This window comes from Gigantopelta aegis, chromosome 1, assembly GCF_016097555.1.
Source record: "Gigantopelta aegis isolate Gae_Host chromosome 1, Gae_host_genome, whole genome shotgun sequence".
Taxonomy (NCBI): Eukaryota; Metazoa; Mollusca; class Gastropoda; order Neomphalida; family Peltospiridae; genus Gigantopelta; species Gigantopelta aegis.
In genome coordinates this window covers 13,843,338-13,864,089 of record NC_054699.1, presented here as the reverse complement: position 1 = coordinate 13,864,089, position 20,752 = coordinate 13,843,338, and the positions used below count along the sequence as shown (strand labels likewise).

Sequence of the window (20,752 nt, the reverse complement as noted above, 5' to 3'; positions counted from 1 at the left end):
AAAAAAAAAAAAAAAAATGTTACAAGCCAAAAAAGCACATTATATATAGAGACACTGCTATTTTAAACAAGAAAGTGTATGTAATATATATATATATATATATATATATATATATATATATATATATATATATATATATATATATATATATATATATATATATATATATATATATGTATATGTAGCAGTCAGTATTTTGTGCGTGAAGCTAGGTTCAACAAAGTTCACAACACCAGCTACGGGTTAGGGCATCATCTTTTATTCATGTAAACATAATACACAAGACACACCCTGCAAGGATTAAAAACACAAACGTTAACAATATGGTAAAAACAATACAAATATATCCCTATCGAGGTAAAACAAACATACAACATATATTAATGAAACACATTGGAAATCATAGAAAACCGTCATTAATCATTAATTATCATTCTGATGATTATGAATCATCATCCTCTTTATCCTAAATACTGTCATCACGATTATTAATCATGTTAACATACATGTATATATATATATAATAATCATTTCGTGACCACCAATTATAATCATTGATTATAGCAAAGGGGAGATAATTTATAGTAAATAGGGTTATTTAAATGATTGTAATTATAATTATTATTTGACGTAATAAAGCTTTATCATTAATGAGTTTATGAAAGAAAGGATATAAATTACAAGAGTATATTTAAAATTACAAATATATAAATATTAGACTTAACCTGTAGCTTAACATACCATATGAATTACACGTAGGCATTGTGTTGATATATTCCATAACAACTGGGGAAACCTGCATAAAAATAAATTCATAATATCAATTGTTTAGTATATGGTTTTCATATATCTATTATACATTCAGAACTAAAACATTTAAACTAATTCATTCCAAAACGAATGCTTTGGTGTAGTTCGTCATAAAAACAATTGATTAAACGTAGCTAAATTATTAACTCAGATAAGCTAACAACTAAAACAGAAACTTCACTTAAATCATAAAATATATAGTTTTGACAGCAATACAAAGATGGCTGACATTCATTATGTCACGCCCTGTAATCCATAATAATTAAAAGGCAGATTTATCATTAAATATTATATGTTGAATTATTCATTAATCATTACCAGGAATAGAAAATTAGGCATTTACTATTATTATTTAAGTTTATCTTCTATAACAAATTAATACTAACCTTTAAATTAAACTTCTACTATTTCTCTCTGATCTGAACTTGTTTCTTCAAATACTAAATAATTCTGTCCTGTCTTGTCAGTCCAAAGAAAGCATGCAGATACATGTGAGTGTTAATTATCCAATGGGAGAGAAAGAGACAAGGGTCAAAGTTTAAAGATAGCTTGGGTGTTTGTATTGTAGCTATGGCTACCAAAAGAGCTCACACTGACTGCACTGATGTGGTCACGCGTGGTTGACCAGCATACACGAACATATCACAGATACAGGGCAATACTAGAAAAAAGGTGATAAAATGTTAATTATAGTGATATGTTGTTCAACCTGTAGTTGTTACAGCCTGAAAATAACATTAATGAAATACATACTAAATACCATACTTAAAGGTACATACTCCTCTAAGAACCTGAAATTAAACATTAATTACATAAAACCTATATGCTTAAAATACACGTGTACTACATATATATCAGGCGGAAACATTTTACTAAAAGCAGCACACTCAGCAGAGTCTATTTGAGCATCACGCATGCGCGGCTTATCTAGGATCGATCCCCGTCGGTGGGACCATTGAGATATTTCTCATTGCAACCAGTGCACAAAGTGCTGGTGTGTCAAATGCCGTGGTACGATGTATGCAGTCTGTGGCATGGTCTATATAGAAGATCCCTTGCTACAGATGTAGTGTGGTTTTCTCTCTAATGATATACATCAAAATGACCAAACCTTTGACATCCAGTTATCGATTATTAATAAATAAATGTGCTCTATTAGTGCCGTTATAAAAAACAAAAAAACAACAACTTTAAGCTCGATGCAGTACAGTCCCATCGTAAGACGTTTAAAGGTAATGATAGGTCACGAATCTAAATAACCAGTAAAGGTGCTAAGAATAAAAACGCTCAACTGAGGTGTTTATGTCGTAGGATCGAAACGCACTCGCAAAACCCAATGCAATGTCCCTACCCTTTCAAGAGCCGTGCTATGTACTATGTGCTATGTACTGAGCACATCGATGTTTTGACAGTAGTGTCGCCGTCTCAGTTAAATAATAATAATAATATGAAGCAATACAATAAAAAAATAAAAAAATGACGAGAAAAAATTGAACCCGTCATATGGCCACCATGCTCAGATTTATTTAACCCAACAAACACACGAGAAAAGAGCGAGCCAGGCATATGGCCACCATGCTCGGAGTAGGTTTTCACAAATGTACTTCTCTGTGACTGTGCATGGGATGTCAACAACAACAACCATTGACGACAACAACAACAACACTAACAACAATAAACAACAACAACAAACAACAAGAAACGGGTGAGCCAGACATATGGTCACCATGCTCAGAGTAGTTTTTCACAAATGTATAGTTCTGAGTACGTGCATGGGATGTCAACCCATGACTTGATCTTAGACTCTAACACGACACAGTCTTCTTTTCCTCCATCGTCGTTTGGTTCTCCGAGTCTCCATTTTGTAAATGTGACGACATGTCCGTCCTCCCAGAGAAACGCGCCCTCTGTTTGCACGTCAGACAGGCCAATAATGTACCACGCTGGACCTAGAGAATAAGAAAGCAGTATTCAATGTTTTAGGCAAAATTTACATAAAATATGGCGATTCCGTAATTTACTAAAGTGAAGGATTTGACCCGCAAAAATCCCCCCACCCCCCAAAAAAAAATAAAAAATAAAAAATAAAAAATTAAATAGAAATTAATATCATCATTGTTTGATATATTTTATAGCAGAGATACGTGAACAATAATAATATTGCCGTTTCATTTATATACTGACCAAATGTGCTGACTGTTAAGTCATTTTTTTTTTTTGTGGTTTTGCTGAAATACGCATTCCGTTGGGTTCTTAATTCGTGAAAAAAGTAGTACACGTATAATAAATTTATATTATACGCTTTTTTTGTGTTTTTAAATTCGATTATTACATGAAACGTGTTTTTTTTTTTGTATATAAACAGAATTATCAGAGAAAATAATGAATTAATTTACAATCTTAAAAAAAACAAAAAAAAGGTATTTGAACTTTTCTGCTTAACCTACAATTATTATGTACGACTAACTAAATGCAAGTCTGAGGGCGGGACTTAGCTCAATCGGTTGAGTGCTCGCTTGACGTGCATGCGTAGCAGGATCGAACTACCTCGGTGGATGCATTCAACTGATTGGATTTTTTTCTCATTCCAACCAGTGCACCGTAACTGGTCAAAGGCTGCTGTATGTGCTTTTCTGTCTGTGGGAGAGTGCATATAAAGGATCCCTTACTGAATTAGGAAAAATGTAGCGGTTATCCTTTGATTACTACGAGTCAGAATTACCAAATGTTTGACATCCAATAGCCGATAATTAATTAATCCATGCGCTCTAATGGTGTGGTTAAAGAAAACAGACATAGTAGAGATACGTTAACAATAACAATACGTTCGTTTCATTTATACACTGATCAAATGTGCTGACTGTTAAGTCATTTATTAATCAATGTGCTCTAGTGGTGTCGTTAAACAAAACAAACATTTAAATGCAACCCTAACTAGGAACTTAAAGCCCGGATTGGGGGGGGGGGGGGGGGGCGGGACGTAACCCAGTGGCAAAGCGCTCGCTAAATGCGTGGTCAGTTTAAGATCGATCCCCGTTAGTGTCCCCATTTGGACATTTTTCGTTCCAGTCAGTGCTCCACAACTGAGCAAAAAAAGAGACCGTCTATGGGATGAGGAATATAAAAGATCCCTTGCAGCTAATCGAAAAGAGTAGCTCATGAAGTGGCGACAGCGGATTTCCACACTCTATATCTGTGTTGTCATTAATCATATGTCTGACTCCATATAACTGTAAACACAATGCACTGAGTGTCATTAAATAAAACATTTCCTTCATTGCTAAAGTCCTGGCTCCACATTCATAAACATACTTAACTGTATGTATGATACTTATCTATGTACTTTTAAGTATGTATTTAGGTATCATACATTGACTTAAGTATCTTTATGAATACGGAGCCAGATCTTTTCTTTTCCTGTACAACCGTTAATGCGTGTTCTAGTCTCTCTTCCCTGGTTATAAGTGCCCGCTGGTGGTAATAAATTCATCTTTCAGGCACAGCGGAGGCAGTAGACAATGGGGGCTGAATATGATTGAGGACACAAAGCGCCCGAGTTTCGGGGAGGCGGGGGGGGGGGGGGGGGGGGGTACTACCAATAATAATATTTACTACCAATAGTATATTTGATTGGCAATTTATGAGAAGGGGGAGGGGGCATTTCCCCCTGCTGCGTTGTGCCTGTGTTTTTTGCCACCCAATGGTTTTTCTAAGCATGAGATTTGTAATCTATTGGGCCATTTACAGCCTTGAACGATAACTCAGCCTGATGAGACTTTGACACTGTCACGTCGCTTTGTCTCCCTTAGTGGTGGCTGTCATATAAACTAAAAGAAGAAAAGTATGTTCCAAGTCTTGGTGGTGTATTTGCCGAGCGTCTGGGAACTCTGACAGTGCGGGTAGGAGATTTAGATCAGTTGGTTGAGTGCCAGCCTGAGGTGCTTGCCTTGCAGGATCGAACCACATAGGTGGATTTATTCCACTGATTGACATTTTCTCGTTCCAACCTCTGCACCACAACTGGTCAAAAGCCGTGGTATGTGCTTATCTGTCTGAGGAAAGGTGCATATAAAAAATTATTTGCTATTATGTTAGAACTACCAAATGTTTGACGCCCAATAGCCAATGATCAGTTAATCGCAATGCTCGAACGGTGTCATCAAACAAAACAAACTGTCAGTGCGGAGGCTTGGGCACATGTGGGATATTTGAGGGACTAATCAGGTTAAACCAAAACAAAAGGAATCGCGCTAAAAAGTGTTAACTTTTCTTTGCACTATACTAATGATATAATACCATACAATAATAACAGGACATAATCCTACCTTCCATTGATTTACCCACAAGAGTTAGAAATGAAAGAAACATCTGCTGGTATTAAATCGGTTTCATACCTCGATCTGTGCAGAAACTCAAAGAGATACTGGCCTCCAAACAAAGCTGTATGACAAAAGTAATGACATCAACTTTTCGATAGTCAATTCCCCTTAATGTCTAGCAATATAACTTCGGCTCCAGATTTTGGTGTCTACATATCCCAACCCGTAAGATACGTCAAGACATGTTAAGTGTATGCAGATTTTAAACAACGCCTTATCTGTTATCATTCTGAGACACAAATTGTTCCATCAGAGTTACGATGTGCATAAACTATCTACTAAATACTATGCATCACTGACCAAAATGACAGCTGATGCTGTACCATATTCTGAACATAATTTTTCATCACTTTGGTGAAATTCTTACACATTTGTTATTGGTTTAGATGATGTGACAAACTTGACACCTGTGGTGGCAGTACTCATGAATGGATCAACCAGTGAGACACCATATGTCTATCTTTGAGAAACACCTGCTATTATTACTGTTTTAACAGTTACTCAAGGCTGCATCTCATCACAGAATGCTTTGATTCTAATGAACTATGTCCTATGCTATTTTTGATTTAGTAATTTTGATGTGTTTAGTTCATTACTAAATATTAATTTGTGTCAGGGTTATGCGTTTGTTACTGGTACTTAACCAGATACATTACAATGTGGTAACGAAGGCACTATATCGTAAAATTGGTCTTTTATTTTAGCACTTTGTATAGAGAAGACAAGGACAAATTACCGATATTTGTGTTGACGTAGACACTGACGACTGCATTTTTCCTCTCCGTGTCCAAGACCACCAATCTGTCACCTGCTTCGCTGCATTTCGCACGTGCTCCAGGAAATTGTTTCTTATAACTTGTCACCTTGATGCACACATTTTCAAGTAGTATGTACCCGTCTTCGATTGGGCAGTGACCTGCAAATATATATATTTTGTTTTTATTATGATTTGCATTATGTTTAAAACGAACATTATCAAAACTCATTAATTTTGTTTAAGCTGAACCTAATCCACTCCACCTAAAAAGACCCACCCACAAACCCCCACAACAATCAACTACGAAACTGAAGAACAATAGAACTAAAACAGCCATCAAAACATCCAAACGAAACACAAGAACTAAATTCGCAAATTGAAGAAGAAAAAAACTATAATCAAGTTTCATTTAATGTAAAAAATAATAAACCAAATTTGCATTCATTTAGATAATTATATTTTATTTGAATTTCGAATTTGGTGATTTAATAATAAAATATATTTGCTATATTGAAAATTTTTTGAACGACAGCTTAAACCACAGTTAATGTTCGATTAAGAATGAAGCCTTTCTGTGTAAAAAAAAAATGCAGAGCTCTATACCTGTAGTGGTCAATCTGTTTCGAATCAGATCTTCCATTAGAACATGACCACTTGCTAATATCGATTCTGAATGTTTTAAGCTGCTGACAGATACATGTTAACAATGGTTTGATTGGTTGAACAAAAAATCACCAAGACTCGGACCCATTTTTCATTTTAGTTCAACTATTTTCCTGCTTATATCCAATAAGTTTCAGGTACGCTGTCCTGGGCACACATCTCAGCTATCTGGGCTGTCTGTCCAGGACAGTGGGTTAGATGTTAGTTGCTTAGTGGTTAGTGAAAGATAAGAGAGTGTAGTGGCCTTACACCTACCCAATGAGCCCTTGAGAACTCGCCCTGGGTTGGAATCAGTACCGGGCTGTGGACCCTGTACCTAAGGAAGCGAACTAAGATTGAATGCAAACTTACCAAGTTCACATTTGAAGTCAGACCATGTGCCGTCTGGGAGACAGGTTCTGTTACCAACTGGGTGGAAGTTAAAATCACAAGTGTAAGTTAGTTGACTTCCGATTTTGGTCGTCTCGTAGGTTGTGGTGAAGGCAGGTTGGGCGTCGGCAACAGTTGGTGGGCTTGGACAGTCTGGAAGATAAATCAAGCATCAGAAGGGTGGCGCAAGTCCACTAGTGAGAAACCTATTTCTTGTATTAAATATCGAATATCATTAAAATATGTTTTATGTTCGGATCACGTTTTGTATTGCACAACGAACAAAGGAGTAGGACAAAACTCTGCTAACTTACTCGGCTTTGTATAGACATGTATGTGACGACAGTAGTACATAACTCCATATTTAAATTAACTTGGGGAAAGCACACACACACACACACACACACACACACACACACACACAGACACACACACACACACACACACACACACACACACACACACGTGAAAAGGAATTTCATTCAGTGCCTCGATACCCGATGCGATCCTAGCGCTAAGAACACCGTAAGTGCTATCACTTAACGTGATCATAGTGATCATGCTTCGTGGAACGAGGCCCGGGGTCGACTCTCCTTATTAATTTCACGTTCATTCCGAATCAGGCTTACGATGGAGATCGACGCTGTTCCAAGCTCTTTCGTGTTAACCACATATACTAAAACGCAAAAGAAACGCAGGTCCTGAAAATGCGAAAGAATTGCACTTTGTAAAGCAGTATCTTTGGTGGAATTGAACCTCAACTGTGTTAAAGGACATGGCACACACCCACACCGCAGTCCCACCTGCGTGTCAATTTCATTACCTGTGTGACGTCACGAATTCTCAAAACACGTTGTTTGCACGTGCTGGATCATCCGTATCATGAATCCAGTGCAAACACACTCATTGAAATGCTTATAAAGCCTACACACCTGGATTTAATCGCATAAATTCAATTTGAGTAGTGACAGACAACAGAATCACATTTTAAAAATGCCGCGACTGACGCAACTCCAGCGAGGGATGGCCATCGGGATGTTGCAAGCCGGACAGACCCGTACTGCTGTAGCCAGACAATTGGGATGTCATGTTTCGACAATCGCACGCCTTTCTCAACGTCACCAAATCACTGGATCTGTGAACGATCGACCACGCACCGGCCGCCCGAGGGTGACAACCGCAGCCCTAGACCGGTACATCCGGTTGACCCACCTTAGGAATCGGATGCTGCCAGCAGCTAACACCGCTCACCAGGTGCGTGGTCCACGTGGTCCAGTGTCCGCCGATACCGTCCGACGCCGTCTGAGGGCAGCAGGACTCCGTAACCGCCATCCTTATGTGGGACCAATATTGACCCCTCGGCACCGCCAACAACGTCAACAGTGGGCGCAACAACATCAAAGATGGCGACGTGGCCAGTGGCAACAAGTTCTGTTTACTGATGAGAGCCGTTACAATGTTTCCAACGCTGATGGCCGAATCCGAGTATGGCGACGTCGACATGAACGTTACTCCGACTGCTGCGTTCTGCAGGCCGACCGATGGGGCGGGGGTAGTGTGATGGTATCTTCTCATTCAACCACAGAACACAACTTCATGTGTTCAGACAACGCGTTAATGCCGCCGTGTACCAAAATGACGTCATCAACAATCACGTCGTTCCCTTCTTTGCCGCTCACCCACGTGTGCGCTTGCTGCAGCAAGACAATGCCAGGCCGCACACTGCCAGGGCAACACAGGCGTTGCTGGCTCAGCACAACATCCCAACGTTGCCGTGGCCAGCCTTATCACCGGACATGGCGCCTATCGAACACGTCTGGGATGAAATCGGACGTCGCCTTCAGGCTCGCGGACAACCTCAGAATATGCAGGCGCTGGAGGCAGCATTGGTCCATGAATGGAACTCACTCCCTCAGGCATTCTTTCAACGGCTTGTCAACTCAATGAGGAGACGTTGCACTGCCTGTTTGAATGCCCAGGGTGGTCACACGCGATACTGACTTTGACAATGCTACAGGTCGTCTCTTTCACATTTTTAACATGGACCCCCACCCTACTTTATGACATGAAACAATAGCCAAAAAGGAATTCAATCAAAAATTTCCAACACCAATGTGTGCCGAATTGGTGTAGCTCCAAAATAAATGTTGAAATCTTCATTTCGTTTTGTTTTTTTAATATTTTATATCCAATTTAATGAGAACCTGCGTTTCTTTTGCGTTTTAGTATACATACCTGGACATTGCTTGAGTATGGCTTTGCGAATACCGGGTCACGGACAACCGTGAATTGGTTTACGGCGGCCCTCCACAGAAGAAGGGAAGCGGACCGAGGAGGAGGAAACGCCCGCCAGTGGCGGGATAGAGGGTACCATAACTGTGGGCTTAACCACCATCGTCGGTCCCTTCTGCGTCGTCACCCCCAGCCCGACGGGAAAAGCCAGCTAAGCCAGCTGAGGAGACCCAGCCAGACAAGCCTGACAAGTCGACTCAAGGAGAGGAGCTGAACATCTCCCGTTCCTCCACCTTCATATTGGTCTCCGTCGAGACCCCCAGCCCAGGGGGATTCCGTTGAGACGAACAAGGAAGTTTCTGGCCGAGGTAGGGATTTCGTGCCATGGGGTCTCGCAGTCAGCAAGATCAAGAGCCAGTACTCCACAGTACTTTAAGTACTTGGTTTGTGACACACCAAACGTGAGCTCGCTGCCGGGAGGCATCCAGGAGGTTGCTTTCAAGTGCTTCCCCGACGGCACTGAGGTGGCCATCCAAGACACGGGCGTACGGGACGGATCGCTTTGCCTAGTGGTGACGATTTGCCGAGATGGTCCGTACAGACAGGGAATCCTCTTCAGGGAGATGGACAACAACACTGTCGACAAATTACTCAAGATCATCGCCGGCGACCATTACGTTGAACTAGCAAAAGCCCTGCTAGGTCACAGGTAGAGGAAACTTGTGCCACAGTTCATCGGCAAGCACATCATCTCGTCCCCGTAGGCGCTAACCTGTCCGAGAACTTTCGCCTTCAGGTAAGGGCTTAGTCAGAATTTAATTTTAGGTTTATTTTGTTTGTAAACAGTCTGACGCACTTTATTTTTGGATGCCCATCTAAATTTATCAAATCACCTTAAAACTTTTTCGGCCGAGCTCTCTGATTTTATTTTTGGACTTTAAATTTTTGCCAGACATGTTAAGATGGATCAGCTATCTCATTTCGGCCTTAGGTATTTGACCTAACTACTAAATTCTTATTCCAAATTTCGCCCACTTCAAACTTACTCCCCTCACCCCTCCTGGCCCTGACTTAATCACGGGCGATGTCAGAAGTAAAGCCGTGACAGGCTAGTTCAAAACCTTCGTTAAAGGGACATTCCTGAGTTTGCTGCAATGTTTAAGATGTTATCGACTAACAGAGACTCTTTAACGATTGTAATTAAATATCAAATATATTTTTCTGCATAAAATGTTAGTGGCTGTATGTTAAACATGTTTCTGATCGTTCTAATATTTGTACTGGGTTAAATGCCATCTTATTTCCTAAAATAGTGTTTTTTTCGTACGTACGAAATTATTTGAAGACGAAATCCAGTTTGGGCTTCTTACACATATTTAGACGACAAAAAAACACACTGAATATACAGAGACTGATATTCTAAACAAGAAAATATATTTCATATGTAAATTTATTCGTAGAAATATTTTATAAGTCGGAAACATCTTACAATGCAGCAAACTCAGGAATGTCTCTTTAAAAAGTTACTGACTCACTCCTTATTTTCGTACTTACATCCAATAAAGGCTCAAACACGCTGTCCTGGGAACACAAACCTCAGCTATCTCGGTTGTCTGTCCAGGACAGTGGGTTAGTTGTTAGTGGTTCTTGAGAAAGAAAAGGGTGTAGTGGTTTTAAACCTATCCAAGAGTCGTTAAAACTCGCTATGGATGGGAGGCAGTACTGGGCTGCGAACCCAGTACCTAACAGTCTTGTGTCCGATGGCTTAACCACAACACCAACGAAACTGGTGACTTTCCTTGGTATACCCTTGAGACTTGTTCCAGTTTCAGGTAGTCAGTTCAATTTGTTCCACTCTTGCTGTTCTTCAGTGTTTGTGCCAACCAGTCGATATCTCAACAAAGCCATGCACATCTTTAGAGAAATACTATTCACGGTTCCTTGCTTGTGGTATTAGGTCTTGTACGTGTGGAGTGGTTTTGTCACTGACACATCTTTAATGCAAAATATGGTTAAATCGTTAAGTTATTGAAAGGACACAATAATATAGCTACAGTTGCTATACTAAACACATATATTATGAACATATGTAGTGTTTGTGTATGCACATTGTTGTGCGATCCCCCTAAAAAATAAAAAAAATAAAAAAATATCTATTAACAAAAAACAAAATAAGCAACAACAATAAAAACAACAACGAACAGAGAACAAAACGCGTAACACAGGAGTATGTTAAATGCCTCGTGTAAATATTGTCTTTTCTCGTGCTTATTATAATCACAGTTCAATCAAAACCTGTCATGCAAATTGCCTGGTTATTGACAAAGACAAACATTCTACAGTTTAGATTTCGTATTCCGTGAATCAACACTACTCTTGACTATAGCTACGACCATCTACTGAACCTATCACAACACGTGTTGCTAAGAAGCCCACTTCTAGAGTTTAGCTTTCTGATTTCGTGTATCAACACTACACTGGACTATAGCTACGCTCACTTACTTAACCTATCACAGCACGAGTTGCTAAGAAGCCCGTGATGCACCTAAAATACCCACAATTTATCGTGTATCAACACTACACTGGACTATAGCTACGATCACTTACTGAACCTATCACAGCACGAGTTGCTAAGAAGCCCATGATGCACCTAAAATACCCACAATTTATAGTGTATCAACACTACACTGGACTATAGCTACGATCACTTACTTAACCTATTACAGCACGAGTTGCTAAGAAGCCCATGATGCACCTAAAATACCCACAATTTATAGTGTATCAACACTACACTGGACTATAGCTACGATCACTTACTTAACCTATTACAGCACGAGTTGCTAAGAAGCCCATGATGCACCTAAAATACCCACAATTTATCGTGTATCAACACTACACTGGACTATAGCTACGATCACTTACTGAACCTATCACAGCACGAGTTGCTAAGAAGCCCATGATGCACCTAAAATACCCACAATTTATCGTGTATCAACACTACACTGGACTATAGCTACGATCACTTACTTAACCTATCACAGCACGAGTTGCTAAGAAGCCCATGATGCACCTAAAATACCCACAATTTATCGTGTATCAACACTACACTGGACTATAGCTACGATCACTTATTTAACCTATCACAGCACGAGTTCCTAAGAAGCCCATGATGCACCTAAAATACCCACAATTTATCGTATATCAACACTACACTGTACTATAGCTACGATCACTTACTTAACCTATCACAACATGAGTTGCTAAGAAGCCCATGATGCACCTAAAATACCCACAATTTATCGTGTATCAACACTACACTGGACTATAGCTACGCTCACTTACTTAACCTATCACAGCACGAGTTGCTAAGAAGCCCGTGATGCACCTAAAATACCCACAATTTATCGTGTATCAACACTACACTGGACTATAGCTACGATCACTTACTGAACCTATCACAGCACGAGTTGCTAAGAAGCCCATGATGCACCTAAAATACCCACAATTTATAGTGTATCAACACTACACTGGACTATAGCTACGATCACTTACTTAACCTATTACAGCACGAGTTGCTAAGAAGCCCATGATGCACCTAAAATACCCACAATTTATAGTGTATCAACACTACACTGGACTATAGCTACGATCACTTACTTAACCTATTACAGCACGAGTTGCTAAGAAGCCCATGATGCACCTAAAATACCCACAATTTATCGTGTATCAACACTACACTGGACTATAGCTACGATCACTTACTGAACCTATCACAGCACGAGTTGCTAAGAAGCCCATGATGCACCTAAAATACCCACAATTTATCGTGTATCAACACTACACTGGACTATAGCTACGATCACTTACTTAACCTATCACAGCACGAGTTGCTAAGAAGCCCATGATGCACCTAAAATACCCACAATTTATCGTGTATCAACACTACACTGGACTATAGCTACGATCACTTATTTAACCTATCACAGCACGAGTTCCTAAGAAGCCCATGATGCACCTAAAATACCCACAATTTATCGTATATCAACACTACACTGTACTATAGCTACGATCACTTACTTAACCTATCACAACATGAGTTGCTAAGAAGCCCATGATGCACCTAAAATACCCACAATTTATCGTGTATCAACACTACACTGGACTATAGCTACGATCACTTACTTAACCTATCACAGCACGAGTTGCTAAGAAGCCCATGATGCACCTAAAATACCTACAATTTATCGTGTATGAACACTACACTGGACTATAGCTACGATCACTTACTGAACCCATCACAGCACGAGTTGCTAAGAAGCCCATGATGCACCTAAAATACCCACAATTTATCGTGTATCAACACTACACTGGACTATAGCTACGATCACTTACTGAACCTATCACAGCACGAGTTGCTAAGAAGCCCATGATGCACCTAAAATACCCACAATTTATCGTATACTATATTACAACAATTTATCAAAACCAAACGTTTGTTTCCTTTAACGACACTACTGCAGGACATTGATTTATTAATCCTCAGCTAATGGCTGTCAATCAAAGCCCGTCATGCAATTTTGAAATGCAGTCTTAGAGAGGAAACCCGCACCATTTTTCAATTAGTAGCAAGACATCTTCTATATGCACCATTCCACAAACATCATAACACATACCACGGCTTTGATATACCAGTCATGGTCCACTGGCTGGTACGAGAAATAGTCCAAGTATACCACTTACGGGGATCGATCCCAGATCGACCGCGCAACATGCGAAGGATTTACCATTGAATTACGTCCTACCCATGAAAAAAATCAAGTATGTTTCGTGGACGTAATATATTATACATGTCACTGACGTATATGTGGATATTTTGGTGCACACTCTATTTAGGATACCAATTATGGCATGATGTCAACTTTGTGTTTTTTTAGGATACCCTGCTTTATTGGTGGCAAATGAGTAGTGGATCCCAATGTTTTTACTGTTGCAAGATTGTGTCATTGTCACAACATACAAAAACAAAACATAGAAATCACCCCCTCCCACCAACCCCCCCCCCCCAAAAAAAAAAAAAAAAAAAATAAAATAAAATAAAAATAAAATAAAACTACTAATAATAATAAAATAAATAAAAACAAAACAAAAAACACACACAAACAACCCCTACAAAACACAAGATCATCATCAACAACAACAACAAAGATTATGCACTTATGATATAGAATCATTACTTGAAAACTAAATGAGTTTTACTTATTTGTTAAACATTTGGCTGGTCTAAATAGTCATTTGATTTAATTTTACCGAGTACGAAATCAGAAACGGCCATCTTGGATTTGACCCAGTTTTAACAGCTTTTTGCTAGTCAGATTTTGATAGATTTTTTATATGTTATTCCCAATGTCCAAGAGTACCAGAAACAATTAAACAAAACCTTTTGTAGCAATTTTTTGGGAGGTTAATGTGTTTTTTCTCACATATTGACTCTACTATACCCTCCACATCACATTGTCTTAACCCATGTTTGCATATATACCATGTTTTGGGAACATGTACAGCAGCCAGGCCTACGGCTATCTTCCCTAACTCGTGCCCACGACCAATATTCCAAACAGTACATAGGCATCCTGATCTAGCTACAGCAGTCTGGAATAGTCATTGTACATACCTGCTTCGACACATTTCTTTGAGTATCTGCTCGTCGGTTCACAAACTTCGTTGATAGAACAGGTATGGTCTTCGCAAGGACCGGCTATTCTCTGTGAGAAAGAATAACTACAAAATGAAGAATAAAAGTCGTTCTAAATGTTAATTACTATGCTATTTATATTACATTTATCATTGCATATATTGATAATTTAAATAAATAATCAAAATATATAGAAAGAGCGAAGGAGAAACATAAATTCACAAGTTCACAAGACTATATATCGTTTTTAATAAACAAGAGCGGGAAAAACCTTGTCTTGATTTTCAGTGGCCAAGGATTGGGTCATTTCTTGTTCCTGCCATGATATGTGGTATCCTGTCTGTGGAATGGCTCATATAAAATATATTTTGCTACTAATGGCAAAATTTCGGAGGTTTCCTCTTTACGACTATATGTCAAAATTACCAATTGTTTGACATCAAATATGTGTTAAAAATAACACGTGATTAAATGGAGAGAAACCCAAAGTTGTACATTTTCGAACCACACATTTATCTAGATCAAGTTATTGTTTTAAATGTGGTGATGTGGTTTTAAATATTGTAAATAAATATACTTATCTGAGAATTCTGCTAGACGGGACTGTAGATATTAATGTAACTGTTAAAGTGTATACGCAATCTGGAGGTAGTGTGTTGAGACTTCTATTGGCCAAAAGTAAGCTATGGATGGTATGTCATATAACGTTTTCAGTAAATTGTACTACTCACTCGTTTTACCTATTATTACTTACTGAGCTGGTATATGGGGTACAAATTACAAAACAGTGCTTGTAGAATTTTTTTTAGTAACGGGAAAAAATAGCCCCGATGCAGCTGTAAATGGTGATATGGGACGGATTCCAATGAAAGTGTCTTTCTGGAAGGTTGTACGTGGACGATGGAACAGACTTGTAAATATGAACAATGGAAGAGTTAATGAACGTATTTTCATCTGGTCAGGGTATTTTAAAAAGAGACCAGATTTGGTTGCAACAGAATATTCAGCACTTTTGTAATGTTAACGTCGTTTTACCCAAAAGTGAGACGATAATAAAGCGGCAATGTATGTCTGTCCAATCACCGATGATAAGTATTTCGATGGTCTAGTGGTGTCGTTAAATAAACTCAATTTTAACTTTAGGTATATAATAATAAAAAAAAAATCCTTTTCTTCTAATGTCACAAGACTATATATCGTTTATAATAAACAAGAGCGGGATCTAGCCCAGTGGTAAAACCTTGTCTCGATTTTCAGTGGCCAAGGATTGGGTCATTTCTTGTTCCTGCCATGCAGGCCATGATATGTGGTATCCTGTCTGTGGAATGGCTCATATAAAATATATTTTGCTACTAATGGCAAAATTTCGGAGGTTTCCTCTCTACGACTATATGTCAAAATTACCAATTGTTTGACATCCAATATGTGTTAAAAATAACACGCGATTAAATGGAGAGAAACCCAAAGTTGTACATTTTCGAACCACATATATATCTAGATCAAGTTATTGTTTTAAATGTGGTGATGTGGTTTTAAATATTGTAGATAAATATACTTATCAGAGAATTCTGCTAGACGTGACTGTAGATATTAATGTAATTGTTAAAGTGTTTACGCAATCTGGAGGTAGTGTGTTGAGGCTTGTATTGGCCAAAAGTAAGCTATGGATGGTATGTCATATAACGTTTTCAGTAAATTGTACTACTCACTGGTTTTACCTATTATTACTTATTGAGCTGGTTTATGGGGTACAAATTACAAAACAGTGCTTGTAGAATTTTTCTTAGTGACGGGAAAAAATAGCTCCGGTGCAGCTGTAAATGGTGATATGGGACGGATTCCAATGAAAGTGTCTTTCTGGAAGGTTGTACTTCGACGATGGAACAGACTTGTAAATATGAACAATGGAAGAGTTAATGAACGTATTTTTATCTGGTCAGGATATTTTAAAAACAGACCAGATTTGTTTGCAACAGAATATTCAACACGTTTGTAATGTTAACGTCGTTTTACCCAAAAGTGAGACGTTAATAAAGTGGCAATGTATGTCTGTCCAATCACCGATAATAAGTAATTCGATGGTCTAGTGGTGTCGTTAAATAAACTAAATTTTAACTTTAACTTTAGTTATATAATAATAAAAAAAATTCCTTTTCTTCTAATGTGTTTAATATTTTGACTTTTACAGTTGAATACATAATGATATTCATCTCCAATATCAGTAGTACACAGTTTCATACTCCTCGTTTTAAATTCTGTTGTCCTGTTTTAATGTTTGGTTTCCCCGTGATGATGTCAACATTTAGTTGTCAAAACGTTGAGACTTTTACCTTGTGGTTTTATACAGAGACTTATTTATATTATAAGTTATAATTTGTTTTTTTTAATGACACCACTAGAGTACACTGATTTATTAATAATCGGCTATTGAATGTAAAGGGTATGGTCGTTTTGATGCAGTCATAGCGAGGATAGCCACTATAATTTTTTAATTAGTAGCAAGGTATCTTTTATATGCACCATCCCACAGACAGAATATCACATACCACGGTCATTGATATACCAGAGGTGGTGCACTGGCTGAAACGAGAAATAGCCCAAAAGGTCCACCGATGGACATCGATCCCAAACTGACCGCGCATCAAGCGAGTGTTTTACCACTGTGCTACGTCCCGACCTATTTCTAGTATAAAGTTTAGAGCAAATATTCCTTAAGGACGTTAAACTATCTGCCTGTTTCGAGTGGTAATTTGACGTACGCAATTTAGTTATCCAGCGTCTATTTTAATACGATAATCTTGTCAAATAGATTTGTTAGTAATATTCCGTTTTAAATAATGTATTAAATTGACCCCTATAAGAGTTTGTAATATCAAAGAAAAAAAGTGTATTAGAAATCGATATAATGATAGTGTAGATGTACCCCATTTACTTGTTATCGAAAATACATTTGGTTTTAATGAATGTTAGCCACCAGCGTGACGTCACTACTAATATATTATCATGACACTAGATACATGTTTTATGTTCTCGACTGAATGTACGTGGAAAGTACTATGCAGAACTGATTAAATAAAATTAAAAAAATACCACATTATCCACATCATTTAGATACATTTTCTATTACCATCCAAAACCTCCAGATATTCGAATACTTTAAAACACTATTCGCATATTTTGAATACAACATTAATGACAAATATTCGAATATTCGGACGAACACTAGTAGCTGGTAATACTTACTGAAGGCCAGTTTAATTCATCACTCATATCAGTTCCAGTTTTTGTGACAACCGAGTTTCCTGCTTGTTGGATTGTAATTCCAAAAAGTTTACATTTCCCACTGGAATGCTGAAAGCTGCTTGATTTGCACTTGTTGCGGAGCTTGCATTCTGCCGCACATTCTACAATTCCAATGTTTTCTATAACGTCTATTAGAAAGCCCGTTAGGTCTCTGTTCCTTCGTAAAAAGTTGAAGTTGTCTAGATTTGCACAGGTACGTGCTGAACCACTGAAGTGTAACAAAACATTCACCAAAAAACATAACACAAGAACCACTGTTTTCATCTTATAATTGTTTGTCCGGTTTCTCTCTTTTTTTAAATGCTTCAAAAACTAATTTAAGTGGTTCTTTAAACATGAAACTAAATGTAGATAGACTACATCGTATATTGTTTTTAATATTTTTAAAATCCGCCAAGCTATTATTTAATGAATTTAAAACATGTTATACTGATAAACGTGTCTTGATTCCTAAGAACTATCGATCTTCTTCTGTACACCACAGTCTATAGTTTAAAACAATCAGTAGTCAATATGGTAGTGTATTAAATATTAATCCGACGTCATTGATTTTCCACAGGGTGAGGTCAGTGCGGCAAGATAAGACGTGTGACTAAACCTGAAACAACACAAGAATATGTGGAATGGAAACATCAGGCTCAAAGACCAACACATTGATATCCTCTCGCTCCAGCAACAGGGTAATGGTAGCAGTTTTTCTGAGAGAAGAATGGAACGTTGATTTAACGTTACCTCAACATAATCTAAACTATAGCTATTTGATGTCTCATATGTATATATGGTTATGACTCGATCGAAAAAAAGAAGTTTTGTTTAACGACACTACTAGAGTACATTGATTTATTAATCATCGGCTGTTAGGTGTCAAACATTTGGTAATTTTGACATATAATCTTAGAGAGGAAACCCGCTGCATGTATCCATTAATAGCAAGGGACCTTTTATAAGCACCATCCCACATACCAGGTAGCACATACCACAGTCTTTGATATTACAGTTGTTCGGGCTACACAGAGAGATCGAAGGTCTTGACCGGTATTAATTATAAAACAAATAAAGCAATACTAAAACATGGATCACAACTGTTACATAGCGTAATTAATATATACAAATACGAATGAATGAATGAATGAATGTTTAACGACACACCAACACGAAACATACATCGGCTATTGGGTGTCAAACTATGGTAATGCAAACAAATAAGGTGATGATCAACATCAATATAAAAATTCAAGATTTAAACAAAAACACAGTTTAAAGAACCGTGCAAAAACACAAATATCACAGATAGATACTGACTTTTATACAAAATTTCAATTTGTGCTGTATTGGCCATTCTCAAAGAGAATCTTACACCCCTGCACCACGGTGAGGTGACAACACTCGCAGGGGATATACAAATACAGGCTGTTTATAGTTCTTACCGACACGCTAAATGAATGCTGTTAATGACTAAAGATTAAGCTACCACCAGTTAATTATTACACATATATGCATCTTAGATATAACTACATGTATAATCCAAATATTAAATAAAACAGAATTGCTGCTAAACTAAATAACTTTAATGTTGGTTAATTATTAACATAAAATATTATATTTATTCCATGAAAATACAAAAAACAAAAATTAAACTTCTCTGCCTTAAAAACTATAATTAAAGAAAAGTTGGAAACTGAAAAATGTATCTTATATAAAAATTGTAATTATGAAGATTTCAAAACAGAATGGGAGCAGTGGTATAATTTATTTCAAACATCATAAAAGCCTATTCAATGTATCAGATATTCAGATATATTTATTTCTAAAACACCTTCTTCGCCATTTTATGTTCTGAGGACAATACCTATTTATTTTAATACTAGCTATAATTTACAAAACTGTAATTGCTTGCACAGTTGCTATCAGTTATTACTACATATAACAAACAACTTCAAAGCAAAGGGTTGTTTATATACTACAGATATCAACCTACGTGTAATTATCCAAAAAATATTTCAAAAAGCATATCAGAATAGTGTAGTATTTTTTTACGAGGAACTATTTACTAAACCGGACTATATTAAGCTGCTACAGCAAGTAACGACACGACAAAATATCAAAACGTGTGTTGTTCGAAATGATCAAATGTTTGACATCCAATATCTGATAATAAATATATCAATGTTGTCGTTAAACAAAATACACTTTAACTGACTGATATGATGAGCATTCTCTTAACATGGGTCTGTTTGATTGGTCTCAGAGATATAGAGTAAATAAAATAAAGCTTTAACTACTAGAAATATTCAGAATACCAAAACCACATTATATAAATAAATAAATATGTATATATATGTATATGTATATGTATATGTATATGTATATGTATATGTATATGTATGTATGTATGTATGTATGTATGTATATAGATAGATAGATAGATAGATATATACCGCTATTTTAAACGAGGCAGGTACCTGTGCTCAGGACAGCCGTGCGCTACAACAGCTTGCTCTGAATGTGCACGCTAACCTTTTTGGAATTGGAAATTGGAACGAGAAA

At 37.6% G+C, this 20,752-nt stretch overlaps 1 protein-coding gene across 2 annotated transcripts; it reads right to left on the bottom strand.

The window, feature by feature from the left end:
• Positions 1-237: 237 nt before the first annotated feature.
• LOC121370880 (macrophage mannose receptor 1-like) lies at positions 238-18,628 on the bottom strand. 2 transcript variants are annotated; one of them, XR_005957743.1, is made up of 6 exons: positions 18,146-18,628; positions 14,882-14,972; positions 6,961-7,131; positions 5,926-6,105; positions 1,197-2,759; positions 238-796 (listed from the first exon to the last, which is right to left on the bottom strand). XR_005957743.1 is itself a non-coding variant. In XM_041496409.1 (5 exons), exons 1-5 carry the CDS (start codon positions 18,467-18,469, stop codon positions 2,542-2,544), a joined length of 984 nt encoding a protein of 327 aa, XP_041352343.1. In that variant the 5' UTR covers positions 18,470-18,628; the 3' UTR covers positions 238-2,541. The 2 variants fall into 2 exon arrangements, 1 of the variants encoding a protein (XP_041352343.1); XM_041496409.1 differs by having other exon boundaries at positions 238-2,759.
• Between the last annotated feature and the right edge of the window lie 2,124 nt (positions 18,629-20,752).